The sequence below is a fragment of the Oreochromis aureus genome, linkage group 3 (assembly GCF_013358895.1).
Source record: "Oreochromis aureus strain Israel breed Guangdong linkage group 3, ZZ_aureus, whole genome shotgun sequence".
Classification (NCBI taxonomy): domain Eukaryota; kingdom Metazoa; phylum Chordata; class Actinopteri; order Cichliformes; family Cichlidae; genus Oreochromis; species Oreochromis aureus.
The window spans coordinates 126,355,213-126,371,126 of NC_052944.1; the positions used below are offsets into that span (position 1 = coordinate 126,355,213).

At 43.6% G+C, this 15,914-nt stretch overlaps 1 protein-coding gene across 1 annotated transcript in view; it reads right to left on the reverse strand.

Moving 5' to 3' along the window:
- The window catches only part of LOC120438051 (NLR family CARD domain-containing protein 3-like), a 39,452-nt gene that overhangs the window by 13,460 nt on the left and 10,078 nt on the right, over window positions 1-15,914 (reverse strand). The window contains exon 6 of the mRNA XM_039608510.1: window positions 15,672-15,845. Within this exon, the coding sequence (XP_039464444.1) occupies window positions 15,672-15,845 (174 nt within the window). The remainder of the gene's footprint in view (window positions 1-15,671; window positions 15,846-15,914) is intronic.

The following is a 15,914-nucleotide window of genomic DNA, read 5'->3' on the forward strand; positions in this document are numbered from 1 at the left end:
CATTTGTAAGCACTCATCTGCCTTATTTCCGACAGTAGTCCAACCTCAAAGTTAAAAGAAAATGCTAAAAACACATTTTTCAGCATCACTCTGAGACTGAATATTTGTAATTTTGGCACTACTGGTCAACTGAAAGAAGAACCAAGCCACAACGATGACATGCTTGGCACCAGTGTACTACAAGTGCCAGTCCCAGATTAATGGGGAGAGTTGCATCAAGGAGGGCATCCGGTATAAAGTCTTTGTCAAATCAAAAAATATACATCATCAAGATTTTGATTTCCATACTGGATTAGTATTGGGATTTACTTTTATCTTTAAGGCTAATGATATTAGTAGCAGTGTTACTTAAGGGTAAGTGACGTAAGTTACTAATTAATTATAGTTACTAGTTACTTCTTCAAAAAAGTAACTCAGAAGATTCTTCTAACTCATTACTAAAAGTAATTAATTACCCTCTGGGGTCCAGGGTATAATTGGCCATTTTTGACTATTTTTGATTTTACCTCTACATTTCACCTTTAAAAAACTATTTACTTTGTCTTGTTTGGTATCCGTCTTTTCAGCACAACCTCACTTGTCTGAATTTACAGTCATGTTTTTATTTTGATATACTGTATTAACACAATCGATCTACAGGGAGTGCAGAATTATTAGGCAAATGAGTATTTTGTCCACATCATCCTCTTCATGCATGTTGTCTTACTCCAAGCTGTATAGGCTCGAAAGCCTACTACCAATTAAGCATATTAGGTGATGTGCATCTCTGTAATGAGAAGGGGTGTGGTCTAATGACATCAACACCCTATATTAGGTGTGCATAATTATTAGGCAACTTCCTTTCCTTTGGCAAAATGGGTCAAAAGAAGGACTTGACAGGCTCAGAAAAGTCAAAAATAGTGAGATATCTTGCAGAGGATGCAGCAGTCTTAAAATTGCAAAGCTTCTGAAGCGTGATCATCGAACAATCAAGCGTTTCATTCAAAAGAGTCAACAGGGTCGCAAGAAGCGTGTGGAAAAACCAAGGCGCAAAATAACTGCCCATGAACTGAGAAAAGTCAAGCGTGCAGCTGCCAAGATGCCACTTGCCACCAGTTTGGCCATATTTCAGAGCTGCAACATCACTGGAGTGCCCAAAAGCACAAGGTGTGCAATACTCAGAGACATGGCCAAGGTAAGAAAGGCTGAAAGACGACCACCACTGAACAAGACACACAAGCTGAAACGTCAAGACTGGGCCAAGAAATATCTCAAGATTGATTTTTCTAAGGTTTTATGGACCGATGAAATGAGAGTGAGTCTTGATGGGCCAGATGGATGGGCCCGTGGCTGGATTGGTAAAGGGCAGAGAGCTCCAGTCCGACTCAGACGCCAGCAAGGTGGAGGTGGAGTACTGGTTTGGGCTGGTATCATCAAAGATGAGCTTGTGGGGCCTTTTCGGGTTGAGGATGGAGTCAAGCTCAACTCCCAGTCCTACTGCCAGTTTCTGGAAGACACCTTCTTCAAGCAGTGGTACAGGAAGAAGTCTGCATCCTTCAAGAAAAACATGATTTTCATGCAGGACAATGCTCCATCACACGCGTCCAAGTACTCCACAGCGTGGCTGGCAAGAAAGGGTATAAAAGAAGAAAACTAATGACATGGCCTCCTTGTTCACCTGATCTGAACCCCATTGAGAACCTGTGGTCCATCATCAAATGTGAGATTTACAAGGAGGGAAAACAGTACACCTCTCTGAACAGTGTCTGGGAGGCTGTGGTTGCTGCTGCACGTAATGTTGATGGTGAACAGATCAAAACACTGACAGAATCCATGGATGGCAGGCTTTTGAGTGTCCTTGCAAAGAAAGGTGGCTATATTGGTCGCTGATTTGTTTTTGTTTTGTTTTTGAATGTCAGAAATGTATATTTGTGAATGTGGAGTTGTTATATTGGTTTCACTGGTAAAATAAATCATTGAAATGGGTATATATTTGTTTTTGTTAAGTTGCCTAATAATTATGCACAGTAATAGTCACCTGCACACACAGATATCCCCTAAAATAGCTAAAACTAAAACTACTTCCAAAAACATTCAGCTTTGATATTAATGAGTTTTTTGGGTTCATTGAGAACATGGTTGTTGTTCAATAATAAAATTATTCCTCAAAAATACAACTTGCCTAATAATTCTGCACTCCCTGTAAAATCAGACAAAAAAAAAAAACCAACATAGAATTTGAGTAGAAAAAGTTATAATTTTTTACTGTAACAACCACGGACATGTTTATTGAATCATATTTCTTAACTTTAAATGGAAATATAAATTGTAAATTTTTAAATCACATGCACAAGTTTTGCAAACAAAGTTATTTGCAGCCATTTACCTTTTACCTTTTTTTAAAATAACCATTTCAAACTATTTACATAACAAACAGGTGTTGTGCATCAAATAAGATGTCACACAAATTATTTGTGCCACTCCAAAAAATAATTTCTGTCCACTAAAAAGGAGAACATCACAGCCTGATACCTACAGGTCTGACAACAGGAGATGTATCACTCCTCCTGTTTTCTACCTGGAGACAGCGTTTACAATGTAATGTGCCTTTGGTGGCTTTTTGGCAGCACCTGTAATATTCAGCAGTCACCTCATTGTTCTGACGCACAATACAAAACTATCCACTACACTACACTTTAACTACATAAGACAACACACTAACTACACACTCCAAACACGCTAAATGTCACAAATCTCTCACATCTCAAAACTTGCTCTCTTTCTTTTTTCTGCTCTCGTTCTTTCTTTCTCTCCCTGTCTCTCTCTCTCTCCGTCACTCCTAAAGCTTCCCCCTCTTCCTAAATAACCAAATACCATGTTGCCATATCATTTTTTTGATTGGTCGAAATTCTACATTTTTCCACCAACACGAAAGGGGTGTTTTTTGTTTTGTTTTATTTTTGTGTTTGCTAGCACTGTCCTTAGACAGTAAACCTGATGAAAGTATTCAGGAAAAAACACAGCGTATATCAGTGGTTCCCAAACTTTTTTCACTAGGCCCCCCTTTGTTTTGCCCTTAATATAAAGACTTCGGACTTTACGTTTCCCAATTTTTGCTTTAAGTTATTTTGTTATTTACATAATAATGTAAATAACCTAATAATTATCCTTATTGCTGTTTTAGAGAGGAGTGGTGCTTCAAAGGGTAGTTGCAGATTTCTGTCAGAATCTGCAGATTATACAGTATAAATAAAATGTTCACGTTTTTCCAACGTTGTCTTCCCAACAGTTTCACTGCCATCTACGCTGGATGGCCAGGAAGCATTCACAATGTCTTATCAGGTGCTTCTCCGGAGCTGAAAATTGGTGTCTGTCTTGTGTCAGTGACGTAAAAGACGGATTTAATGCGACTTGACCATTCAAACAGCAGTCGCTTTCTAAAACATCGGATATGTATCGGATTCAGTACCACATACGAAAGTGACCCAGACCGGATTTGAAAATATCGGATTTGTGCCGTTCACACTGTCATACCATGATCGGATATGGGTCGCATAGGGTCAAAAAAATCGGATTTGATGCACTTTCGCCTGCAGTGTGAATGTAGCCTAAGAGAATATTGGGAGCAACAACACCATGAAGTCCAAAGAACACACCAGACAGGTCAGGGATAAAGTTATTGAGAAATTTAAAGCAGGCTTAGGCTACAAAAAGATTTCCCAGCCTTGAACATCCCACGGAGCACTGTTCAAGCCATCATTCAGAAATGGAAGGAGTATGGCACAACTGTAAACCTACCAAGACAAGGCCGTCCACCTAAACTCACAGGCCGAACAAGGAGAGCACTGATCAGAAATGCAGCCAAGAGGCCCATGGTGACTGGACTAGCTGCAGAGATCTACAGCTTACGTGGGGGAATCTGTCGATAGGACAACTATTAGTCGTGCACTGCACAAAGTTGGCCGTCATGGTAGAGTAGCAAGAAGAAAGCCATTGTTAAAACAAAACCGTAAGAAGTCCCGTTTGCAGTTTGCCACAGGAAATGTGGGGGACACAGCAAACATGTGGAAGAAGGTGCTCTGGTCAGATGAGACCAAAATGGAACTTTTTGAACTGTTGCAAAACGCTATGTGTGGCAGAAAACTAACACTGCACATCACTCTGGACACACCATCCCCACTGTCAAATATGGTGGTGGCAGCATCATGCTCTGGGGGTGCTTCTCATCAGCAGGGACAGGGAAGCTGGTCAGAGTAGATGGGAAGATGGATAGAACCAAATACAGGGCAATCTTGGAAGAAAACCTCTTGGAGTCTGCAAAAGACTTGAGACTGGGGCAGAGGTTCACCTTCCAGCAGGACAACCACCCTAAACATAAAGCCAGGGCAACAATGGAATGGTTTTTAAACAAAACATCTCCATGTGTTAGAATGGCCCAGTCCCCTCCCTTCTTTTCCTCCCCATCCCCGGCTGCCTCCCTCTTCCCGCTCCACCACACCCACCCACACAGGAGGTGTTGGCTGTCAGATTGGCCTCCCTGCTGCTGCTTGGGGCAGTCTGCTTGCCTCCACCCCGGAGGAAAGGGTAACATCTCTTGGGTCTGGGTGCCGTTTCCCCCTCTGGGGGCGAGGGTACCTGGACCCGGGGCATAGAGTATGTTTGGGGAGTGTGATTGTGTGTACAAGTCCATTTATGTCAATCCTTACGTTGGGTGAGTGCTGAGTGTTTGTATATGTGTGCATAAGGGTGGGAATTCATGTTTGTGTCTGTGTCCATATGTCAGGTCGGGTCTTAGACTCCACCTCTCTGGGAACTCCCAGGCCCTCCAAACTGTGGAGGCCTATCTCCCCTCACCACACTCCCTGCAGGTGACTGATGCCCTCAGGGGTCGGTGCATTGGTGGTTCTTGGTGTCCGGGGCTGGGCGCTCAGGTATGTACCAGCTCACTCCCGGTGGATACTTGGCGGGGCCTGGCGCCTGTTGCTCGGTCGGGCCTCTTCCGGGGCGCGGGGTGCCCTCAGGCCTCCAGCCGCTGGGCCTGCAGCTCAGTTCACTCTGGCACAGCTGGCTGCAGGCAGAGCCGGCGGGCACGCCAGTGCAGCCCCCTCTGGCTTCTGCTCGGTGGCTACTGGGTGACCCCCTCATCTGGGGATCTCCTCAGCCCTTCCCAGGAGGGTGGCATGGATGCCCCTCCGGTGGTCCGCCTTGGGCTCTCGCACTCTGGGGCCTCTGGATGTCTGGGGCCTGGATCTCCTCCATGCCTGCTTCATGCCCTGGGGGACGGGGCTATGGCCCTCTACACCCTCTAGCAGACCATTACATGGGTAAACCATTTGACTACAAGCGCACTGATCCACACAGGTGTGCACACGGGTGTTTACTGTTCGTAGACTTAAACTACACCCTTTCTTGGCTGCTACTTCAAAGCACACTGTGCGCTGTCTGTCCTGCGTGCTACAAAACAACATTCAATATTTAGTATTTACTGCTGTTTACACTTAGCTAGATTAATGCGATGGTGTTGTGTTTAGTATGTTGCTTTGTTTTGTTGCTTGTTTTCTATTCTTTCTCTCTCAACAGGTGATCCAGGAGATTTTTTTCCCCTTCTCACTGTCCCTCTTCCCTTCTGTTTTTCTTTTCCTTCCTCTCTTTCTTTCTCCCTTTCCTATCCCCCACTCATGTCTGTCCCGTCTGTAACAACCGAAAATAAAATAAAATAAATAATAAAAACAAAGGTCGATCAAATGGACCAATACGGCTGTTGTAACTTTATTGCAGTTTATTGTTTGATAACAGCATTTTGGTTATTTTCAAGGTTCAAGGTTCTTTATTTGTCACATGCATAGTTATACAAGTATAACACACAGTGAAATGTATCCTGACACGCTCCTCGACATGTGCAAAAGGAGGGGGGTAGAGGAATAACATTATATATATATATATATATATATATAGTATATACATTGGGTGGATGTGATTTAAGTGTTAGTCATATGTTTAGTGAGAGCTGTTAATTATAGATTTAATTTTCTGCTAAAAGGGAGCATTTAACAGGTATTTTCATTAGAAAACTGCATTTCCCAGAATCCTTTGCAGTAGACGAAAGTTACTCTGGGTTTTAGCTAGCAAAGAAAGTTTCGGGAAGCCATTATATGTTGCTCTGATGTCGAGCAGTTTATTTGTTGTACATCCCTTTTTTAAGCCCTATATAAAGGCTATCATTTCTGCAACAGATGTCTGTTCCATTTTTTTGGCTAAGTGGATTCGCCACAATATTTTTTGGTGCCGAAACCCGGGAGAAATGACCGAACAGGATTTACGCGGAGCCGCCGCCGAAGCTGCGGGAGTGGCGGATGACGAGCATCAGAGAGAAATGGAAAGAACAAAAAGAAAGCGCGAGACGATAAGAGGTGCTACCACACGACTTGTACATCAAATTGACTCCGAAATGGCTAAACCTGATCCGGACTCTGACGATCTGAGCACATTACTGGAAATGCTGTCGGCAAAGGAGCTCAGTTTGTATGCCTTAGATAGTGAAATAGAACGTAAAACAGCTCTGGATGACCTGGAAATGGAGATCGACAGCGCAGAGGAATATAAGGAGCGCATCATCCTGTCCAAGAGCCGTGCACGACGCATAATTAAGAGAAATGAGGATTGCCACGAATGAGCCGCGCATCAAAGGGTGAGTGACGCTAGCTCTGCTCATTCATTGGCACAGAGAACATCGGTAAAGCTTCCTAAGCTGATCATTCACAAATATGATGGAGATGCCAGTTTGTGGCAGGAGTTTTGGAGTCAATATGAAGCTGTTATTCACCACAATGATGCACTATGCAAAAGAGAGAAGTTTACATATTTGAAAACCTATCTCACTGGCCAAGCAGCAAAAGCAGTTACAGGACTGATGTTGACAGATGAAAACTATGACAACGCAATTGAGTTACTGCAAAACCGATTTGGAAGAAAGGATGTAGTAATCAGTGCGCACATGTCAAAACTGCTGAACCTCAACCCTGTTAAAAAAATCCTCTGATGTGCATGCTTTGAGGCAGCTGTATGATGAATGTGAAATTCAGATCAGAAGTTTAGAGTCATTGGGTGTAGTGTCAGAAAGCTACGGAAGCTTGTTATGCCCAATATTGCTAAAGATGATTCCAGATGATATAGCTCTTGAATACAGCCGTCAGAGAAATGGAGATGAAGAGTGGAAAGTGTCGGAAATGGTCACATTCCTACAGAAGGAGGTTCAGAGCAGGGAAAGAGCGCTGCAAATGACAAAGTTGTACAACCCACAGAAAACTGAAAATAAACTGTACAAACCACCGTTCAGTGATGTGAGGTTTAAAAGGCCTAGCATACAATCTACTGCTGCCCTGTACACAGCTAGCCAGAAACAAAACACCTGTATATTCTGTGAGTGTGACGATCATAAATCGGAAAACTGCCCAAATAATGACATGCTTCAAAGAAAGGACAAGTTAAAGAGAATGGGGAGATGTCTTGTGTGTTTGGGACAGAAACAAATTGCAAGATTCTGTAAGAACAAGAATGTGTCCTGTGAGAAATGTGGATGGAGACATCACGTTGCTGTGTGCAGTGGTGAAAGGGTGGATGTACAAGCCCCATCCCAACCAGAAGAAGCAGTGGTCTCCTACATGCTCCCTCATTCAGTAAGAGTGAAACCAGGTGAACAGAACACTGTGTTGTTACAGACTGCAAAGGTGTGGATTGAAGGCCCGTCAGGCAGAAGGGTAGCTCGTTGCTTGTTAGATGGAGGCAGCCAAAGAAGCTTCATACATGAAACGTTGGTGAAGAGCCTAAATTTACCAGTAATTAGGCAAGAGACATTGACACTACACACATTTGGGTCCTCTTTTCCCACAAGATCACAGCGCGGCATAGTGAAGGTCATGCTACAAAATATCATGGATCCTAGCCAGAGTATTGTGTTTGGCAATAATGAAGGTTCCTGGTGAACAGATCCAGCATGAGCTTAAGAAAAGAGGGCTACAACTGGCTGACTTCCCAGGATCCAATGAGGAACCAGAGCTTGCTGTCCTCATAGGAGCTGACTACTATTGGCAGATCGTGACAGGAAGGGTGGAGAGACTTACAGAAACATTGGTGGCACTGGAGAGCTCCTTCGGATGGTCTGTTCAGGGGCCAGTCTCTGCATCAACTGTTACAGAGGCAACCTGCATGTTCATTCCGTGTGAGGAAGAGCAACTCCTCTCCAAGCAACTGAAAGCATTCTGGGAAATAGAGTCTCTGGGTATTACAAACGAGAAAATGGAGAACCCAGAAGATGATGAGGCTCTGCAGATGTTTGAGAGAACGACTATGTTTAAGGATGGACGATATCAGGTGGAGTTGCCATGGAAGCCAGAAAAGGTAGAGCTCTCAGACAACTACAGAGTTGCCAAAAAACGGCTGGAAGGTCTGAGTAAAAGATTTAAAAAGGATGTCACACTCTTCAGCAGGTATAATCAAGTGGTGGAGGACTACTTGGACCAGAACATTGCAGAGGAAGTGACACCAAACAGCGGCACAGACTCTGTAATGTATTATATGCCTCACCATGCAGTGCTAAGAGAAGACAAAGCAACCACAAAATTAAGAGTGGTCTTTGATGCATCATCCCATGAAGAAGGCTGTCTGTCGCTGAATGACTGCTTATTTACGGGGCCAAATTTGAATCCAGATCTGCTCAGTGTTCTCCTTAGATTTAGGGAACACGAAATCGCCTTTCTGGCAGACATAAAACAAGCATTCCTGCAAATACGTCTTGCAGAAAGGGACAGAGATGCAGTCAGGTTCCTGTGGTTCTCAGGTGCACCGAAAGGAGAAGTGAATGATCACCTGCGCATTCTGAGGATGACGAGAGTGGTGTTTGGAGTTACGCCAAGCCCGTTTCTGCTTGCAGCGACAATTCAAAGACATCTAAAACAACATGAAACAAGCCAACCACAAGTGGTGAATACAATAAGGGAGTCACTTTACGTAGATGACTTCATTTCAAGTACACGGTCAGTGGAAGAGGGGTATCACATAACGACGAATGCCAAAGAAATACTGGCGGCTGCTGGTATGGAGCTTTGCAAATGGATGACAAACTCAGCTGAACTGAGGCAGAAATGGGAGAAGAGCTCCACAAACTACATGATGGCACCTGAGACGAATAGAGTAGCATTAAAGGTGCTTGGATTAGTGTGGAGGCCAGAGCCTGATGATTTCACCTTTGACCTTAGTTCACTAGTGAGGCTTCTAACAGAGAAGAAAGGAACCAAACGAAGCGTGCTGCAGTCCTCAGCACGAATTTATGACCCGCTTGGTTTTCTGAACCTCTTCACCATTAGGGTCAAGTGCATGTTCCAGGCAATGTGGGAGAGGGGGCTCTCCTGGGATGAAGAATTGCCACCAGATCTGGCACAAGAATGGCAACAATCGTGTTCAGAGCTCACTCAGTTACACCAGCTCGCCATACCAAGGTGGTACCAAATCAACATGCAACAAGAAAGCAAAGATGGCTTGGAATTACATGTGTTTTGTGATGCCAGTGAAAGGGCATACAGTGCTGTGGCCCATCTGCAAGGCAAAACACGAGAAGGAGAAACGACAATGAGCTTGGTCGCATCTAAAGCCAGGGTGGCTCCCCTAAAGAAAATGATGTTGTCACGTCTGGAACTCATGGGAGCCATGATTGGGGCCAGATTGGCAAACAACTTGATCATCTCGCTGAAGATGGAGCAAGCCCAAATAAAAATGTGGACTGACTCCATGATCATTTTGCAATGGATTTGCAGTTCGGCACAAAGGTGGAAACCGTTTGTTGCAAAACGAGTGACTGAGATCCAGACTCTTACGAGTCCGTCTTCATGGTCACACATCCCAGGGAAGGCTAATCCTGCTGACCTGCCCGAAAGAGGACAATCAGTGGAGGTCCTACTACAAAACCAGCTATGGTGGAATGGCCCCAGTTTTCTTGCATCAGAAGATCAGATACATGAGTCTGAAGATCAAAACATTTCAGATGAAATGAATGTAGAACTTAAATCCAGTCATCAAATAGCCATGCAGTTTGCTGCTAATGACACTGACATCTGTGAACCAATACTGAAGCTTGAGAGTTACAGCAAACTGAAGAGAGTGCTCAGAGTGACAGCATGGATTAGGAGATTCATAGCTAATGCAAAAACAGCGATGCAACCAAAGATGCAAGGTGAGCTGACAGCAAATGAGCTTCTTGATGCTGAGAAGTACTGGATTAAGGTTGCACAACATCACAGTTTTCACCAGGAGGTCCAGAGACTGAAGATAGGCCTATAATGAATGACAGTAAGATTCAGGAACTGAAACCATTCCTTGATGAAGATGAGCTGCTTAGTGTTGGAGGCAGGCTGCAGCAGTCGGACTTCACATTCAGAGAGCAGCATCCTTGGATTCTTCCAAACAAACACAGATTTTCAGAACTGCTGACACAGGACTGTCACAAAAGGGCGATGCACTCAGGAGTGAGGGACACTCTTGTACATATAAGAGAGAGATATTGGATCATCCGGGCTCGGCAGCTGGTTAAGAGCATTGTGACCAGATGCACTGTGTGTAAGAGGTTTAACGCAAAGGCTGGGCATCAGCTAACTGCACCTTTGCCTAGGGACCGAATATCCGAGTCACCACCATTCGAAGTTACAGGTGTGGATTTTGCTGGGCCGCTTTATGTGAAAACAGAGGATTCTGTGAAAAGATCCTACATTGTCCTATTTACCTGTGCTGTGACACGAGCAGTCCATTTAGAGCTTGTGTCAGATCAGTCAACTGAGACATTTTTGCTAGCGTTGAAGAGATTCATTGCCAGGAGAGGACTATGCAGAGTTATCTATTCTGACAATGCCAGAACATTTAAGAGAGCAGACCAAGATTTGAAGGAGCTGTGGAAGACAATTAAAGACCCACATTTGCTGGAGTTTTTCTTGGAAAGAGGAATTACTTGGAAGTTCATTGCAGAAAGAGCACCTGGTGGGGTGGATTCTGGGAACGTCTTGTCAGATCAGTGAAAATCTGCCTAAAAAAGGTGTTAGGTAGAGCTTCACTCCACTTTAAAGAAATGTGTACTGTGTTGGCGGAAGTCGAAGCTACTCTGAACTCTAGGCCTCTCACCTTTGTGCACAACGAGGTAAATGAACTGCGACCACTTACTCCAGCCCACTTTCTGTTGGGCAAACGACTGACATCTCTACCACCCAAGTCAATCCCGAAGGACACACACCATCCAACACCTAACAAAGAGGACATTACTCGGAGATGGAGATACCGGCAGAAACTCATGACCAACTTCTGGAACACCTGGAGAAGGGACTATCTGTTGGAGCTGAAGTCAGCTCATTGCTGTGACGCTTCAAAGCCTACACCCCTAAAACTAGGGGTCATTGGGCATGACAACCTCCCCAGACAAGTGTGGAAACTTGGAAAAATTGAAAAAATGTTTCCTGGTCAAGACGGTCTTGTTAGAACTTGCTTAGTTCGCACGACAATGGGGACTCTGTTAAGAAGACCGATTCAGTTGTTGTATAACTTAGAGCTTTAGATGAACAGATTGTTCATCGGGGGGGGAGGATGTTGTAACTTTATTGCAGTTTATATTTTGGTTATTTTGTAAGTGATTTAAGTGATAGTCATATGTTTAGTGAGAGCTGTTAATTATAGATTTAATTTTCTGCTAAAAGGGAGCACTTAACAGGTATTTTCATTAGAAAACTGCGTTTCCCAGAATCCTTTGCGGTAGACGAAAGTTACTCTGGGTTTTAGCTAGCAAAGAAAGTTTCGGGAAGCCATTATATGTTGCTCTGATGTCGAGCAGTTTATTTGTTGTCCATCCCTTTTTGAAGCCCTATATAAAGGCTATCATTTCTGCAACTGATGTCTGAACCATTTTTTTGGCTAAGTGGATTCGCCACAATAACGGCAATGCCATGATGATCCATTTGGCAAAATAAATCCATTGGGTATCCTTGTTGGTCCTCAGACAACAATTCTGACGGCTAAAGAACCAAATGGGACAGGCAAAAAAAAAAAAAGAAAAAAAAAGAAAAAAAGAAAAAAAAGAGAATGGCCCAGTCAAAGTCCAGATCTAAATCCAATCAACAATCTGTGGCAAGATCTGAAAACTGTTCACAAACGCTGTCCATCTAATCTGACTGAGCTGGAGCTGTTTTGCAAAGAAGAATGGGCAAGGATTTCAGTCTCTAGATGTGCAAAGCTCGTAGAGACATACCCTAAAAGACTGGCAGCTGTAATTGCAGCAAAAGGTGGTTTTACAAAGTATTGACTCAGGGGGCTGAATAATTACGCAAACCCCACTTTTCAGTTATTTATTTGTAAAAAAATGTTTGGAATCATGTGTCTTGATGCATTCTCAATCATCCAGGAAAGTAAATCGCCAAAACTTGATTCTGTTCATCTGGACGTAGCGTTTTGTGGGAGAAACGTTTCGTCACTCATCCAAGTGACTTCTTCAGTCTCAGCTGACTGCAGGTTTCCCCAATCTTATAAACAGTACATTTGCGTAATGACTGAAACCAGCCCACTGAAGGAACAATGGGCTGGGAGGTCAGTTCCTTAATCATAATTATGCAAATTCTCATGACCATTGATCAACAACCACTGACTAAAACCCACTGATCAAAGACCACTGATCAATGGCCATGAGTACCATTCACAGAGAGTTGGGGAATGGCTGCAATCACAGCATTGTAAGATGGCGAAAGATGTACCCTTAGGCCCCCTCCATGCTAAAATCTCAAGAGGAGCGGATCCGACGGAGACTGACTATGCTTCTAGATGAGAATAGTCTTAAAAAGGTGTTTGACTTTACTGAGAAGGCTCGTCTAGCACAGCACAAGAAGTCTAAGACCAGGCAACAAAAGAAGTTTGACTTACTTGTTGTACGTCGGAAACCACCGGAAAATACGGAGAGTGTCCTCAGCAGCCAGAAGAGAGAAGGATGCGACACGGAGGATGTGGACAAGTGGATAAAGAATTTGTCTGACAGACATCTCACCCAAACAGAGAAAAACATCCTTGCTAAAGGGTTGAATTTTGCCGTCACATCGAGACAAATCCCGCTCGTGGAGCTGATCACAGCCACAGAAACAGCAATTCGTAACAACAATATTGCAGAAGTGGAAGCAGATCAACTACGGACGAAAGTTTCGGCCTGTCTCAGCAATGCAAAGCCCCCAGCATCCAACATCACCATGGAGGAGAGGAGGGCACTCACATCACTTAGTGATGACAACAACATTATCATCCTTCCGGCAGACAAGGGTAGATGCACAGTATTGCTAAACCAGAAAGACTATCATGAGAAGATTTTGTCACTACTCAGTGATGAAAATACTTATGAGCCCCTGAAACGACACCCAGGAAGTGGTTACAGGAAGAGGGTGATAGACTGTCTGTAGCAGTTAGAACAAGACAAGGCTATTGACCGGACCTCATACCACAGGCTATACCCAGGGGAGTCTACACCAACTCTGTATGGTTTACCGAAAATACATAAACAGGGTGCACCTTTAAGACCGATTGTCTGCATGATCAACTCTGTCACCTATAACATCTCCAAGTTTCTGGCTTCGATCCTCAACCCGCTGGTGGGCAACTCTGAACACCACATCCAGAACACCCTGGATTTTGTTGAGAAGGTGAGAGATGTCATGATGGAGGAAGATCAAACCATGGTCTCATACGACGTTACATCTCTCTTCACCTGCATCCGAGTCGCAGAAGCGTTGGAGGTAGTCCGTAAGAGATTACAGGATGACACCAACCTCAGCAACAGGACCACTCTCAGCATCGACCAAATGTGTTTGCTTTTGGAACTGTGTCTTCATTTCACCTACTTCACATACAAGGGTTAGTTCTACAGGCAGAAACATGGATGTGCCATAGGGTCTCCAGTTTCACCCATCGTGGCCAATTTGTACATGGAAGAAGTGGAAAAGAGGGCTTTGCTATCCTACCCTGGAACACCACCAAGCCATTGGTTCAGGTATGTGGATGACACCTGGGTGAAAATCAAATCTCAGGATGTACTACATTTCACGGATCACATTAACTCGGTGAATGGACACATCAAATTCACCAGGGAGGATATGAAAAGTGGCAGGTTAGCCTTCTTAGACTGTGAGATTTCCATCAGTAATGGGGGACATCTAAAAGCTGACGTGTACAGTAAACCTACACATACGGATCAGTATCTAAGGTTTGACTCTCATCATTCACTGGAGCACAAACTGGGTGTCATCAGGACGCTAAAACACAGAGTGAACACCATCCCCACTGACACAGCGGCGAGGGAGGCAGAAGAACACCACATCAAGAAGGCCCTGAGTAAATGTGGTTATCCCAGTTGAACTTTTGTCAAAGCTGGAAAGGCACCTAAAGAAAGCTCCAGCCGATCCAGGAGAGAAGGACAATCGCTGCCCAAGCGAAAACCTGTAGTGATCCCATATGTGTCAGGAGTATCGGAACAGTTGAGATGCATTTTTTCTAAACACCGGGTCTCTGTGGCTTTTAAACCCCAAAACACGCTGCGCCAATAATTGGTCCACCCCAAGGATCGGGTCCCCCGACACAAACAGAGTAACATAGTGTACGCTGTTAAGTGCCAGGAGGATTGCCAGGATTTATACATCGGGGAAACCAAACAACCTCTGGCGAAGCGGATGGCACAACACAGAAGAGCTACCTCGTCAGGTCAGGACTCTGCAGTTTATTTACACCTACAGGCCAGTGGACACTCTTTCAATGATGAGGATGTACACATCCTGGACAGGGAGGAACGCTGGTTTGAGGGCGGAGTCAAGGAGGCCATTTACATGAAAAGGAAAAGACCATCTCTGAATCGAGGAGGGGGCCTAAGGATACATCTTTCGCCATCTTACAATGCTGGGATTGCAGCCATTCCCCAACTCTCTGTGAATGGTACTCATGGCCATTGATCAGTGGTCTTTGATCAGTGGTCATGAGAATTTGCATAATTATGATTAAGGAACTGACCTCCCAGCCCATTGTTCCTTCAGTGGGCTGGTTTCAGTCATTATGCAAATGTACTGTTTATAAGATTTGGGGAAACCTGCAGTCAGCTGAGACTGAAGAAGTCACTTGAGTGATGAGTGACGAAACGTTTCTCCCACAAAACGCTACGTCCAGATGAACAGAATCAACTTTTGGAGAGATACTGAATAGGATGCAACAGCCTTTTGTCTCTGATCCAGAAAGAGGAGTTCCATGACGACTTGTAAATCTAATTTGAAATTTTAACCATTTTGATAATAAATCGTGAAAATTCGTAACTACAGCATATTTGTCATATTTGCCAAACAGTAATAATGAAAGGAAATTGATATGTTATAAACAAAAAAATATCCTAAATGTTATGTTTACTGATTGGTGCCAACCAGGGACTTTATAAAAACAAATGGAAAAAATAAAAAATGAATAAAACAGTTAATTAAACACTAAGGAAATACCTAAATGTAAATAAAAGGAAAATTTAAAATTCCAGATATTTTTGTTAGTAAAGTAATATAATCTACATTTTAAATAAATATTAATTCAATTCATTTTATTTTTATAGCACCAAATCATTAGAACAGTTGCCTCAATTATAAAGTGTGAAACCTAACCTGAGAGTTTCCAGTGTACAGTTTGAACTCTTCAATCCATTGGACAGAAGCTTCACTCCAGAGTCTTGCAGGTCATTGTTACTCAGGTCCAGTTCTCCCAGTCTAGAAGACGAGGAGCTGAGAACTGAGTACAGAGCTTCACAGCTTCTCTGTGAGAGGTTGCTGCCATTCAGTCTGAAAACCAATGATATTTGAGATCAAATGAAATTACTCTTACTTTCAACCTACTACAATAAAAACAAA